Genomic DNA, 15,360 nt, shown 5'->3' with positions numbered 1-15,360 from the left:
TCTGCTGTACATTTTTACTGTTTCATATGGAATTATGAATTCTTGCTACCATGAAAGAGGTCTGTGAGGTGGGGTTAGACTGAATAAGGTTTATGGTTAGGGTGAAGGTTCTGTTAAGTCTTTGTAAAAAAAAAAAAAAAAAAAAAGATGAAGAAAAAAAATATTAGTTCTCTATTTGCTTTATGTACCATCAGCTTGTTTCAATAAAATATTGAAATAAAAAAAAAAGATTTACCAGCATGTAAACAAAGGTAACAGAAAAGAAAGTAGTGGCCTCCTACCTTTGAAACAGTTCTAAAGTCTGAAAATCGGCGTGTTCCTTGATTATTGATATAACCTGCGATATCTGCTTCATTATGTTGTGAGATAAAACTGCACACTTTTGAGTCCTTTTACTGTGATCATCCCAAAGCACAACTTTTAGTAATGATGCTGTTCAGTCAGTGGCATGATATGCTATACCTGTCAGGTGGATGGATGATCTTTGAAAAGGAGAATCCAGATTTTGACAAATTGCGTAGCACAATTTGAGTGAAATGTATCTATTGAGTGCTTGAAACCAAAAGTCTTGGATCTTTAACTTAAAGATGTGAGCAAAACCAAAAGTTTTGTGTTTAAATTTTTGTTCAGTATAAATACAAGTAAAATCATTTTGGTGTCAATGCTTGACCAGCATTATTGCATGTGTTGTTCTTTTATATTAAGGCTGTTCACACCAATCAATAATACTGCAGCATGAGTGTTAATGGTGATTTTTCCTTGTGTAGCTCTTGACTTGAAACTAAAGATTGAATTTTGTCAGTATGACTGCTGACTGTGGGGCCCACTCAGCTAGCAGGGAATGTTCCCACAGCATTGGCTACTGTTTCCTACAAGTTGCAAAAAAGAATGTCTAAGAATGTTTTTTTAAAACCAAAGATTTCTAGCTGGGGAACTGCAGGGACGGGTCTCCAAAAAACACCCATGTTTGGTGCATTCATGGGTTAAGCATTACATAAGTGATAAGTCATTAGTCATAAGTCATAAGTCATGTGTGTCACGTGCAAACACAATTGTAAATAAATACAGAGCTGTTTATAAATAAACTCATTTCTGGGACCATCGCAGTCATTTCCTGTTCAGAAAGGATGTGCAGCATGGAGGACGGTCTGCTGCAGATAGAGGAGGTATCTGCAGAGAATTCATGGCTAATTTAGAAGCTCATTAACAAGTGCAAACAAATATAAAATGATTTCATCTCTTATCATTTGGACCCTTGAGTAATGCAAAAATAAGCAGTGTAACATCCTGTCAAAAGTGCGTTTGAAGATATCAGCTCGTAGGAAAGCAGCCACTGCAGCAGTGACCTGAAACTGTATTAACTGGCAGAGGCTAGAGATAGGTATTATGGCAGGATGTACAATTTCGCCATTGGCATTTACAGTGGCAATGGAAGTAATTATCAGGGCATCCAAGTGGGTCGTAGGTGGAAAATGGGATGTGTCTTCCACCAATTAGGGCCTACATGGATGACATGACACTAGTTACTAGAACAGTGCCATGTACAAAGAGGCTATAAGAGAAGGTAAATAAGAACCTCAAGTGGGCCAGCATGAAAATCAAGCCAAGTAAGTCAAGAAGTATCTCATTATGTAGAGGGAAATTATATGATAGGAAATTTTTTATAGATGATGAGGAAATTCCAACAATTAGGGAAAAGTCAGTGAAGAGCCTAGGTAGGTGGTACAATGTGGATTTGAATGATGTTGAGCAGGTTGTGCAATTTAGAAAAGATGTTGCTGAAGGACTGGATAGAATAGATGAGTCAGGGCCCCCAGGAAAGTTGAAGTTGTGGTGTTTGTAGTTTGGGTTATTTCATAAGTTAATGTGGCCACTGTCAATCTATGAAGTCCCAGTATCTGTTGTGGAGAGAATGGAAAGGTTGGTTAGCTCATATATTAGGAAGTTGTTAGGCGCTCCAAGGTGTCTAAGCAGTGTGGCATTGTATGGGAAAGGGATACTTCAGCTGCCAGTATCTAGCTCAACAGAGGAGTTTAGGTGCATGAAGGTCAGGGCAGAGTTGTTGTTAGCCGGGAGTAAGGATGTAATAGTTAGGACTGTGGTTCAAATCCTTCCAAGGGGAGAAAATTGAACCCAAGAGTGGCAGTTCAGGACGCAGAGGCTGCGCTTAGGCATGCAGAGATAGTAGGTAATGTTCAGTTTGGCTGGGGAGGCCTGGGGCTTGGGCCAGGCAAACTGGTGTGGAATACAGTAGGCCCCAAGGATAGAAGAAAACTGATAGTGGAACAGGTACGTAGGCAGGAGGAGACTGTAAGGGGGGCTAAGGCAGTGGCTCAGGCTAAGCAGGGTCAGTGGTTGAATTGGTAAAGTGTAGAGAGGAGGAAGCTTAGCTGAAGGGACCTGTGGAGTATGGAGGAGAGCTGCATTAGATTTCTGATCGGGACTACATATGATGTGTTGCCAATCCCCCAGAACCTGAAGCTCTGGATAAATGGCGACCCATCATGCCCATTGTGTTCAGGTACAGCAACCTTAAGACATATTTTGTCAAGCTGCAAAATTATTTTATCACAGGGCCGGTACATGTGGCGACATAATCAGGTGCTGAGAAGTTTAGCTGCAGGTATTGAGGGGAGAAGAAGACATGTGAATTCAGGAAGTTTTAAAAAAGAGAGTCTAGATATCCAGTTTGTATGTGAGGGGGAGAAACAAAGAGGCAGTAAGTTAGGGAGGAGGCAGGGATGTGGTTGCCTGGAGGGAGCTTGTGGGGGTTGTGGATGATTTTTAGTCCGTTCAGACCTGCCACCCTGGCTCTGCTTCCTCTTTCCTTTTGTTTTGTTTTCTTTTTCTTTTTCTATTACTGCTCTCTGGCATTCATATTTAAGTCATAATTGCTGATCAGTGACCCTTGGATCCTCATTGAGTGCTTATCCTTTTCTGGAGCACAAGTTTCTTTTGTTTTAGTTGAAATGTTCTGTCCGTTTAGCTTCAGGTAATGTGTTGACTAATGACCATATCTATTTGTTTTTAATGATAAGGGTAGAAATAATAAAACAAATAACAAGTAACTGGTTGAAAATGAGAACATAATAATTATCATAAAAGGAAATATGTTGTGAATAAAATATATGAAATGGAGAGGATTACTACAGGAATTAGAAATGAAATATATATATTTAAAGAAAGTTGGGAGAAACTGATTAAATATAAAACATAAAAGAATGTTTTTTTCTCCCTTTTTTCTTCTGTCTAACCTGCAAACTTATTTATCTCGTAACATCAAATTACATTATTTATCACCCTTCAATTTATCAACTGTGAATGATTTATGAACTAAATGTTTTGATTGCGGATATTTATTATTGTTATCATTATTATTGATTTTCTTTGTCTTTATACACACACACACACACACACACACACATATATGTATGTATGTGTATGTACGTATGTGTGTGTGTGTGTATACACATACATACATACATACATATACATATATATATATGTTTGTTTGTTTTTTTGTCATAACAGTTACAGAGCTGGCATACTCAACTTGCTCCACTTGAGGGCCACTTTTGCAAAATGACAGGAAGTGTTGCTACGATTTTAGGAAATTTCTAGGATTTAGGGACATTTCTAAGGTTTACATTTCTAGGATTTTATAGCATTACAGGCTCCTCTCTCTGGGACTGCAGGGGATCCTCCACTGGCACTATTTCTTAAAAACAAGCTCTATGTTGACACTGTTTTTTGCAATGTGGCACCTTATGTTCACTAAAAGCACAAACAATTCCCAGCGTGATTCGCTTTATTGTTGTGGCCTTTCCACATCCACATAATGTAGTTTGGGTAGATTGATGAATAAATGTATCATTAGCTGATTATTAGCTGCTTTATGCTGCCCTCTATTGGCTAAACAATAATGCAGGATTGATATGTTTATGTAATAAACACAATTTGGTCCAAAAGGCACCCTTGAATAAATAATAACCTAAATATTAACAATGAATACTAAACGTTTACGACACAAATTAGTCCAGTTGTAAAGTATAATAACACAACCACACAGACTGAGAAATGCAACCTTATGCTCCTTTGAAGTCCCCCGTCCTCAACCCAGTCACCAAAATAAAATGTTGGCAATGTAAGTTCATGCAAATGATGAATATGTTACATTTGCATGTTTTATATACCTTAATGTTTCTAAAGTGACATATATGAGTTGACTCTGTCACAGGGAGGTAGAGGGGAGTGGTACATGTTGTAGGCAAGACGTCTTCCAAATTGCAGATTACTGTTTGAGACTAACAAATGGCAAAAGCAGGGAGATGTAGCATGCCATAGCATGATTTCCAGCGGCTTTTTAGGGACCAAACATACATGTTTCTTAGCAACGCTGCTTTTCCAGCAGAGATAGTGTGACTAAAAAAGTTTGTTTTTAACTGAGACATTGCTGCTTTGCCAGCGGGGATTGTGCCTCCCCAAATGAAGTATTTTAGACTGTTTGGGACCCCAATATGAAGAAATATTCAAATACAATACTTGACAGTAACATATTTATACTGCATGCAAAAACATGCATAGTTTTTGCCTCAAACCTGCATGGTATTAGTATAAAGTGAGCATGTCTGTAAAGGGGAGACTCACAGAACCCATTTCATTCAGATATCTTGAGGTCAGAGGTCAAGGGACCCCTGTGAAACAACCATGCCATTTTTTCATTGCCAAATTTTAGCCTACCTTTCAGAAATGGACAAAGTACACAAGTGTATGACTTGAGACAGAGTATAGATACTCCTGCTCAAATAATACCCCAATAGTACAATACAATAGTACAATAGTACAATAGTATCATTTGCTGTAGATGCAGCTTCTTTAAAATAAAATGGCCTAATAAACTTCCTACCTTAACATCTCAGTTAACAGCACTTCAGCTATCACTCTAAAAAGTCATTCAGAGGACCTGTCAACACCTCCTAATTTAACACATGGTTGAAGTATACAAATTCTAATTTATTGATTTAGATTAACATTTTAAGTTGTAAACATTATTGGATTACAACTTAATATCACATGCAATTTAAATACAATATTTGTCTCATGTGAGTTCAGATATTGACCCAAATGCAGAACAAAAAGAGCAGGCAGGTGTACGAATGAAAAGCAAGCTGTAATGCTGATAATAACATCCAAAAAAATAAGCGGGCAACAAAAACACAAAGTACAAATTAAACATAAATCAAAAACTCAACTGAACAAACCAGAATAACAAGGAAGAACTTGAGTGAAGACAGCAGGAAACAGAGGACAGAGGAACACAGCAAGGATAACAGACAAACAGACGAGGGACAAAGGAGACGCACAGGTGTATATACACAGAGAACTAATCAGGACAAAGAGACACAGCTGGGGGAGGTGGACACAGAGAAAAAGGAGGGAAACACAGGGATTGGCTGAATTTTGAAGGTGCGGCAGAAACACAAGGATGGAGCAAACAAGACAAAGACACAACAGGTGTGCAGGGAAGACTGACATGGAGGACAAAGGAAACAGACAAAGACAGGAAGTAAAACCAAACATGAAACACAAGGAGTGATGATACAAAATAAAACAGAAAACTTAACAGAAAAGCAAAAAACAAAGTCAACAATATAACAAAAAAATGACAACTTTCCACATTAATTGGTTTAAAACAAAATTCCAGTTGACCTAACTTCATGAAAGTGTCTGGATGATTTAACTTTTCTCCCCCTTGAGTTCAGGATTTCAAGTCCCCTCGTATGACCACTTTGCATGGCAGAAAAAATTATACACAACGGAGAAGGTGTCATTTCATAGAAACTTAAAAAAATCAACTTGAAAAAAAAATGTTTATGTTAATCAAGTTAGCGCTACTGATTTAATTTCCCTGACCGTCAATGTAGTTTGTTTGTTGCACGTGATTTCCTTTCGAAGTTGTCATAACTCAAAAAAGTGAAAATCTTAGAAATGTCATAAAAACCTAGAAATATCTTTCAGTCTTGGAAATGTTCTAAAATCCTAGAAATGTCTTATAATCTTGGAAATGTCTTAAAACACTGGAAGTATCCTAAAATCCCAGAAATGTCCTAAAATCCTGGAAATGTCTGAAATTCACAGAAATATTCTAAAATCATAGAAATCTCCTAAAACCCTACAAACATGTATGGGGGTGCTATGACTGACATGCCATTTTGCAAAAGTGGCCCCCAAGAAAAGTAAGTTGAGTATCACTAGTGTAGATGTATAATTTGTAACATACTTTTTACAGTTTAGAAGTATGGAATAGGACCCCTGCCAGGAAATTTATTTCATTGCAGAAAATGTGATTATCTGAATTTGTTCCTCTACCAGGCTGTATTGTGTAACTTAGTGTATACAAGCAACATGCAGACATTTCGCCCGTGTTTCCGCTGTGAGCACATGCTCGTACAGGAGAATCCACATGAGTCTGTCTCACAGACAAACTGCTGTGGAATGACCAGCAAACCTTTCAGAAACAGAGCATTTCCCTGAACCGTTAGGGACGTCCTGACTCTGGGTAAAGTTCACAACTGCTGACGCCTGCTGAGAAGAAAAGGCTGATGGGAAGTGTTTGAACAGAATTTACTGTTTACTGGTAACCTGTCAAGGAAGAACAGGAGTGAAGGACTTGTTGACATTTCCCAGGCACTTTCTACTGTGTGCTCATGTTTCTGACCAAGAGTGACACCTAACAAAGCGCAGCTGAAAAACACGTTCTTCAAACATTTCATGTGCTTGTTGACTCGTGTGTGCCTGCACCCTTTACTCTCTGCTCTTCTGGACCAAATGACTCAAGTGCTGGAAGCCGCAGCTCTACAATCAAAAACAATGGTGTCCTCGTTACGCCTTCGGAGAATGTGGATTGCCCTGGAAGTAAAATAACATACTGTTTATTCTCTATACTTCCATGCCACTTGGGTTATAAATAATTGGCTCAGACAGGCCATGTGCTTTGGGAATAAAGCTGTGTTCGCTTAATGCTCCGACTTAACCCTTTGAAACCTGGATTGACATCAATCCAGGTTTCAAAGGGTTCTCAAGCTCAAGGGTTCTCAAGCTGCATTCACATGCCTTTCACAAGCATTTGAACTTCTGAAACCTGAGCAGATTGGTTTGTTTTCTTCTGAAACATGAATAAAAAAAAGCAAGGAGCAACTTGACAACAGATTTCAGGCAAATTGTAAGAAATTAGGAACAGGTGACAAAAACATCACCTGAAATACTTTTTTAGAGACAGAGGGAAATTATTCAAAGTTAATAATAATAATAATAAACAAAAGGGAAAAAAATCAGGAAACAGTACTTATAACAGTTATTATAATTAACTTTTTTATCTCTATATTTATATTTTTCCTTTTCTCTATTTTTCTGCAGTTTTTTGTTGTTTTTTTTATTGTTGTTTTTTTTTCTTATTTTCTTTTTTTTCCCTGTTTTTTCTTCTTCTACATTTCTGGTATTTTTTTGGCAACTCATAACTGCATTTTAAGGGTTGAAGGGTTAAATCAGAAAATCAGATATTTCTGGCCTGATTTGAACCAGTTGTAAATTCTATGATATTTAACTCCTTTGTTAATTCTCTCTGTTCTTTATTTTAGCTTCCTTAATGATATTATGGCTTTTAAAAAAATAATATTGTATTATGTGTTTCATAAAGGTGGCTTAGCAAAGCAGAACTTAGCAGGTGTTCAGACCCAAAGCAGAACCGTGCTTAAACTATGCAATAGGTAGCATTGGTGGGGGCATGTTGATTCAGGTAACAGTGAGACAACAAAATAAGTCAAATTTCAGTGACAAGTTTGTCTTTGAAGACATTTCAGTTGCAAATAAACAACACCTTAAAGTGTAAAGAACTACTTAAAAGAAATGTCCAGAAAAATAGATATTTATACTCATTATAATTATATGAGAATTATGTTACATCAAAAAAAAAAAAACATTTAATTTCTGCTCTTTTTGTGGACCATTTGGTCTTTTTTTGTTTTTTCTTTCCTTTATTTCTTACTTTCAGACTATTTTCTTGTCTTTTTTTCCTAATTTCTCACTTCAGTCAGAGTCAGTCAAATGTTGCCATTGCCCCCCTTTTTGGTCAAACTTGCTTAGTAGTAAATCCCTCTGGTTTATAAGTCATGCAACTCTCATAAAAATTTCTTTCAATAATTTCATTTACCAGTTTGTTTACAGTATCATTTATTTTCAAAAAGCTAATCATGAATCTATTCAGCTGCAGGTACAACAGACAGACTGGACTCTGGCACTGACATCAGGTGCTACAAAAAAACAAAAGGTCCGATGAAACTAAGTCTTGTGATTTAAAGATACATGATATTCAAACTGTGGATGTGAACTTACACACTGAAAGACAATATCAAGCTAGTGATTCGTTTTTATTATTCAATACAAAAACATGACTGTGTTGATACACTCTACCCACCAACTGTAATCATCAACCACCTACTCATCCACCCACACCTCCACCTCCATGGCTCAAAACAAGTTCCACACAAAAAAAAACAGAATATGCAGACGACACTGGGTCTATACAGCTACAAACTAAACAAAAGTCCATTAGAAAACAATCCCAGACTTTTTTTACAAAACTGATTAGCCGACACATTAAATTAGTTCCACAGATATCAGTGAAAGGAATGCTTATATTCTCTTAATGGCATCATCAATTTCTGAAATCTGGTCCTTCAGTTGGTTCCACTGTTCAGGATTGAGGGAAATACCTGCAGGAGACATGAAGCACACGTTCAGGCTGTGTCTCACACCACAACCACAAATATCACTAAAAACATCAAGCAATCATCTTCGCTCTTAGATATGTAGATACACACACACACACACACACACACACACACACACATATATATATATATATATATATATATATATAGAGAGAGAGAGAGAGAGAGAGAGAGAGACGTAGTACCTTTCTTCCCTGGCTTCATCTCCCCATCTTGGTTCATCCAGTACTCTCTGATGTCGATCAGGACTTTGCCTTTGAAGTCCCTGACACTGACATATCTCATCTTTCCAATCTGGAAGGAGCAAAATGTTAACTTGACTTTTCTGCACATTACATTTTTGGGGAGAAATATATTTTTATATATTTTATTTTATGACATTTATAATACAATTCAACAATAACCTCTGACTCAACACAAAACATGAAGGTGGAATATATATATTATATATATATAAGTATTAACCGAATATGTTATGTGCTACTAGGGATGCACAGATTTATCATAACTTGAAAATAAACTGGGCTAATATTGAGGAGCTATTGTATTGGCTTATTTGTTGTCTGATATATTTGTTGTATACGGAAGCCCTAAGCGGACGTGTTTTTTTTTGGGTTTTTTTTATAAGCCGTTTTCTCGATATAACGAGATATTATCTCGTTATAACAAGATATTATCTCGTTATCTCGAGAAAACGGAGTTTGTTTTCCTGAGATATTATCTCGTTATCTCGAGAAAACGAACTTTGTTTTCCCGAGATATTAAGTCGTTATCTCGAGAAAACGAACTTTGTTTTTTTTTTTTTTTTTTTAACTTTATTGAATGAACGTCAGAAGAAGAAGTGGCGGGTGGATGATGTGACAGCAGGTGCCGTGCGGTGTTCAGCGCGGACAAATGCGCAAGGTAAGATGATTATTACAGGAACACATCACCCCAAATTCATCAGTAATCATAACTAGATTATTATACTGTTGCTCCGGTGCTTTTTGGTACGTGCAGGGGCGAGGACCTGCACGCATTTGTCCGCGCTGAACACCGCATGGCACCTGCTGTCACATCATCCACCCGCCACTTCTTCTTCTGACGTTCATTCAATAAAGTTAAAAAAAAAAAAACAAAGTTCGTTTTCTCGAGATAACGACTTAATATCTCGGGAAAACAAAGTTTGTTTTCTCGAGATAACGAGATAATATCTCAGGAAAACAAACTCCGTTTTCTCGAGATAACGAGATAATATCTCGTTATATCGAGAAAACTGCTTGTAAAAAAAAAAAAAAAAAAAAACACGTCCGCTTAGGGCTTCCGTAGTTGTATGATATGTACTGTCTGAAAAGTTTATTTTTAACAGAACATAATGGACAAACAGATTTATAATTATCAAAATCCCTTTAAGGTTGACAGTTTCTCATAGATAGATAGATAGATAGATAGATAGACAGAAAGATAGATAGATAGATAGATAGATAGATAGAATCGGCACCAGCCCCAAAAATCCCCTATCAGTCTGATAATGGTTAAATAATGAAGTTCGAATGATGTGTTTAAACGCCATCTTGTAAAGTTAAGTCATTAGGAAGAAACTTAAATAAATACAGCTGTTTGAAGATGTTTGTTGAAGCTTTTCACAGCAATATCAATATTATATATCAATATATTAAAGATGGAATTATGACATATTATATATAGTAACAGGGCCTTTGAAGCAGTTTTTTTAATGTGAAAGGAGGTTATTTTTTATAGGTTGTAAAATATGTATGACTGAATTTGTGCCCACTGAAGGGCTTAATGACTCTTATATATATATATAATTTCTTTGTTCCCCTGGCACAAAGGGGGCAATAAATAACAACAAAAAACCTTGGTATCTTTCAAGAATTTTACCATCAGTGCAACCCTATTTGCAACAGACACATACAAAAGCCTGACTACACACATGTCTAAAGCACACGGTGGATGCATTTTTTGGATGTCTGAACAGCTTGAAGTAGAGTAAAGCTGTGACACTAACCTGGAACATGTTGTCATCACCGTTTCCGCTGCCTTTGGATGAGCCGCTTGGCTTGGAACTCTCGCCACTCTTTGGCTTCTTGGCTGGTTTCTCTGGTGCACTGGGCTTCTTTCTCTTTGCCTAAAAAAATTGGACAAAGTCTTTTAAAAAATATAGTGCCACCCTCATCCTGTCCTTACCAAAGATATGATACGATACACTTTAGCATAAGTGTACATGATTGACAGTCTAGAATTATATTCTATAGAGTGTAGGAGTGAAGAATAGTAAAGCAGGAGTGAGCAGATTGAGAGAGAATGATATGAGGAGGAAAAGTGAGAGGGAACACTTATGTCTAACTGTACGAGGAAAAGACTGTATCAATTCAGGGGTCAACCGATAATAGTTTTTCAGGATCGATACCCTTCGTGAAACCAGTAACCGATATTTGAACCCGATATGCATTTCGAATAAAAAGGAAAATAATTTATGTTGAAATTCAGATATAATATAACAAACTCCAACACAAAAATGCCCTTAGCAAATGTTTAATTAAGGCTGAGAAATCCCCAAATCATATACAACATGATCCTTATAACATGTTTAATAAAGTCAAGTGAAAATTTAATAATAATAATAATAATAATAATAATAATAATATAATGATACATTGGATTTATATAGCACCTTTCGGGGGGGGGGGGGGTGCAGAAATAGGCAGAAATAAAATAAATAAAAAATGAATAAATCAAATATCTCCCTGAGGTTTTAAAAAGTACATCCTCATGCTGACACTTACTTTGAATTTATTGCAGACTGCCTTCCCTGCTGTTGGTTGAGTGTAATATGCACACTTTTTCACTAATTAATTTCATTGTTGATAGTTAAAATAAAACGCTGATACAGATAATTGGCCAAATTCTAAAATCAGCCGCCATGATTGGCCAGGCCAATGATCTGTCGACCTCTTTTATCATGAATACATATTTAAATTCATACCTGCTTATCCTTTTCCCCTTCAGTGTTTATGTCCAAAGGCTTGATTTTTTTTTTTTCTTTTTTCAGTCAATTAACCTGATATTTAATGAAGCACCTGCTCATCTTTTTGGTACTGGTGATTGAACCAGCAGAGTGTCATGCCATCTAGCCTTTACGTGTGTAGACTGTCAGTCACCTAACGTTGTCTGTCTGCCTCAAAGAAAATCTGCTTTCAATGCTCCATTTTGTATGCCGAGACATATTTAAAGTACATGGATAAAGTTCACAAATCAGACCTTAGTAATCAAACACAAACCTTAGTCTCTACTTCACTGTCGGAGTCACTTCCAGATGTGGAGGACAGCACTTCCTTTGATTTTGGCATTCTGTCGATACAGGGATCAAATATCAGACTTCCATTTCAGTACAAAACATTAAAAAGACATTTTAGAGTGACATATCCATCAATCATTCAGACTTTATTTGTATAGCACTTTTCATATAAGATGATGAGTATTCTAGAGTGCTCTTTAAAGATCCTACAAGGTGATGACACTCTTCTGTCTGGGTGTTTGAAACAGAATAAAAATGTATGGTTTACAGTACAAATCCTTATCTTCTGCATCTTCTCACAGCCAGTATGGAAAGGAGGAATGCTTTCACTGACCAATAATATGGTAAAACAAAGATAGGCATGTGAGTACTGCAGTGAGAAAAAAGCTGAAAAGTCTCATTGAGACATAGTAAAACAGCAAATGGATGGGTAACAAAAAGTTGCCATGTTTTTGGCACTAAAATCAGGTTTCCACCACATTTTCATGGATAAAGTTTCAAAACTTTTCCAGAACTTTTCAGTGGTTTCATAATGACTTTTTTTCTTCTTTTCCCACTTGCCCGATGGTTATAAAATATATTACATTCAAACTCTTTACAACATAATGTCAGCTTGCTGCTACATGCAGGGAGAGATGAGCACAGGTAGAAAATAACAAACACCAGCACACATTAAAGCTATGTTACGTCAACAGTGACAGGAATTAAATTTGCAAGATTATTCACAGAAGATTGTGTGACAATTCTATTTCATACACCACAAAATTCCATGACTTTTCCAAAACGTGCAATAATTTTTTAATAATTACACAAATTTTCCAAGCCTGGAAAACGTGATTGTGAAGTTCTATTACATTTTTTTAGGTATTCCATGACTGTTGGAACCTTGTAAAATGTGCTGTACAGCATTTCAGCCACTGGCGAATTGCAGAACCATAATCAACTTTATTGGCCAATGTGCACACACACACACAACAAAATAACTTTTTTTTTTTTTTTTTTTTTGCACAATGTACATACACAGATATAGATATACAGCTAAAACCAGGAGTGTTCACACACACACACACACACACACACACACACACACACATAAAAAAAACATTCAACAGCTGTGCATACATTTAAAAATATATAATTTTTATCTATAACAAAAATAAAGCTTGAAAACAGGAGCAGATTCTGTAATAGTAATCAAATATCCTTAGTTAGTTTTGTGTTACAGTATTCTCTGACAGTAGGAGGTTAAATGATCTTTTGGTCCAGATGGACAGAGGATCGTGAGGATATGTTTTAGGGGAGCTGAGGGGCCTGTAGGGGAAACTCAGGCTGCGCAGCTTCTTTCTGTTTCTGTGTTGAGACGTTAAAACGCTCCAAACTGTATTCCGCGGATATTTGAATTTACAGAAACATTTCATTTAGCTCCTTCACTAACACTGTGTCCCACACGCTGCTGCAGCAAACTGGGGACGCATTTAATCGACAGCTCTCACTGTAATAAGACTGCTTGTAGGTGTGGACATGAGCTAGCGAGCTAAAGCTATCTGTAGAGTTTAGCCTCGGTGGCTAACGTTAGCAGAGCTGAGGCTCCGCTGCTCATGTCTGCTGTCCCGTTATTTTAACATGATATTAACTGTCTGTAGCCGGTGCACTGCGATATGCAGCAAAACACCGACTGTTCCTCTATTACAGCAAACGTGTTCGCGAAAACGGGTTTTAGTGTATTCCTTACAGACTGTTAATGCTTACATGATGTGATGGAGCGGAGTGGATCTCTGGACAGGAAGCGGAAAGCTGAGTGACTCTTCGGTGCGCCAATTTTTTTTTCTCCAAGAATGGCAAAGGTAAGACCCGCCCCACTCGCCCTGTGATTGGCGGATACTCTCTGGCTTCGTTAGCTGGATTTCAGGAATGTTTCATTATTATGATAAATCTGCGGGTTGTTTGGGAATTAACGACGGTCTATTAGGGCTAAAGAATAAAACAAAATAAAAAATCGGGTATTTTTTTAATTTATAAAGTCATACATTTCTTGAAAAAAATACATCTCAGCTATTCTCTGAGTTTCTAAAGTAACACATTTGTGAGAAAACATCACTCCACTTTAGATCAACCTTATCACAAAGACTGCCGCCTATCGTGTATTATTCCTGCAGTGGATGGATTTATCAAATTATACTTTGCAGCTGGATTTTGCAGTAAAGAAATACTCCAGATTACCATCAGCATCCAGATTTAGCAGACACTGCCGAGAACTGCGCATAGTCAAGATAACAACATACTGATTTTCCCCGAAAAATGTTAAAATATGGTTATGTTTAGTAACAATTTAGTTTGGGTATTTTCTTTCATATGCTGTCATCTGCAACTTGGTGTTTAACTCATTTATTATGAGGGTAAAGTAGGGTCACATATTCTGATGACTGCTGCTTGTCAGAAATTGTGCCTCTTTGATACAGGCTCTGGATTACTCAGGGTTAGGGTAATTCCAATACAACTACTGTGCTTGGAATTTTTTTACAACAATTTTCTATTTGTGGGAACCTGATAGCTCTCATAAAAGAACACACACACTCAAAGTGTGGACTGCATTTATATAAATAAAACTTTTATCCATAGCTTTACACTTTACCATACATTCTTTTCACTTTGTTCAACCTTTCATGCAAAAATTGTCACACAGATTGCGAGAAAGCTACTGTGCAGTGTGCTCAAGACCATCAGGGGCCGTATTCACAAAGCTTTGTAGTCCAAAGAGTTGCTCCTCATGACAAAATTCTAGGAAAATTCTGAGGATTGTGACAATTTCTATGAATTTTCCCTTAAAGTTAAGACAAGGTCCTGGTAAAGATCAAATATATTAACAAAGCATCTTGTAGCCCTGAAGAGAGCTCCTAAGGTGAAACATTGCTGGGAGTGTGGAGGGGGACTTTTTAGAGACTTAAGAGTTTCTCAATCAGGAGAAAATAATGAAAATGAGTTAATGAAAGGTTTTAGATTAGATGGTGCAGGGACAATGTTTGTGTTGCTCTCATTAGAGATGCACTCACTCTCCTATCCAATGATGTAACACTAAAACTCCAGAAATAAAGCAACCACAACAATAAAATATTTGGCAACTGGAACAACATTCAGCAGTGTTATCACACAAAAAGCACTTTTACAGCCCCTTATTGTGACACATTTAACTTCCACTGGGTGTCCAAACCTTGCAGGCTCACAAAAGGGCATGTTTGTGACAACCAATCACAGCTTTTAAAAGACTGTGATACT

At 37.0% G+C, this 15,360-nt stretch overlaps 1 protein-coding gene across 1 annotated transcript; it reads right to left on the bottom strand.

Annotated features, from left to right (window-relative positions):
- Positions 1-8,212: 8,212 nt before the first annotated feature.
- LOC121944573 (activated RNA polymerase II transcriptional coactivator p15-like) lies at positions 8,213-13,911 on the bottom strand. Its single transcript, XM_042488405.1, has 5 exons — positions 13,837-13,911; positions 12,071-12,140; positions 10,798-10,917; positions 8,975-9,083; positions 8,213-8,771 (listed from the first exon to the last, which is right to left on the bottom strand). Exons 2-5 carry the CDS (start codon positions 12,137-12,139, stop codon positions 8,692-8,694), a joined length of 378 nt encoding a protein of 125 aa, XP_042344339.1. The 5' UTR covers position 12,140; positions 13,837-13,911; the 3' UTR covers positions 8,213-8,691.
- Between the last annotated feature and the right edge of the window lie 1,449 nt (positions 13,912-15,360).

The sequence above is a fragment of the Plectropomus leopardus genome, chromosome 6, assembly GCF_008729295.1.
Source record: "Plectropomus leopardus isolate mb chromosome 6, YSFRI_Pleo_2.0, whole genome shotgun sequence".
Classification (NCBI taxonomy): Eukaryota; Metazoa; Chordata; class Actinopteri; order Perciformes; family Serranidae; genus Plectropomus; species Plectropomus leopardus.
Note: the sequence above shows the minus strand (reverse complement) of the source record. Positions and strands in the feature narration are given on the sequence as shown.

Excerpts from the sequence above, each read along its gene's own strand:
- LOC121944573 (XM_042488405.1), bottom strand. The coding sequence starts at position 12,139 with ATGCCAAAATCAAAGGAAGTGCTGTCCTCCACATCTGGAAGTGACTCC. Across the intron at positions 9,084-10,797 it reads GTGATGACAACATGTTCCAG|ATTGGAAAGATGAGATATGT; the intron begins GTTAGTGTCACA and ends TGCTCCTTCCAG. Across the intron at positions 8,772-8,974 it reads GATGAAGCCAGGGAAGAAAG|GTATTTCCCTCAATCCTGAA; the intron begins GTACTACGTCTC and ends TGTCTCCTGCAG.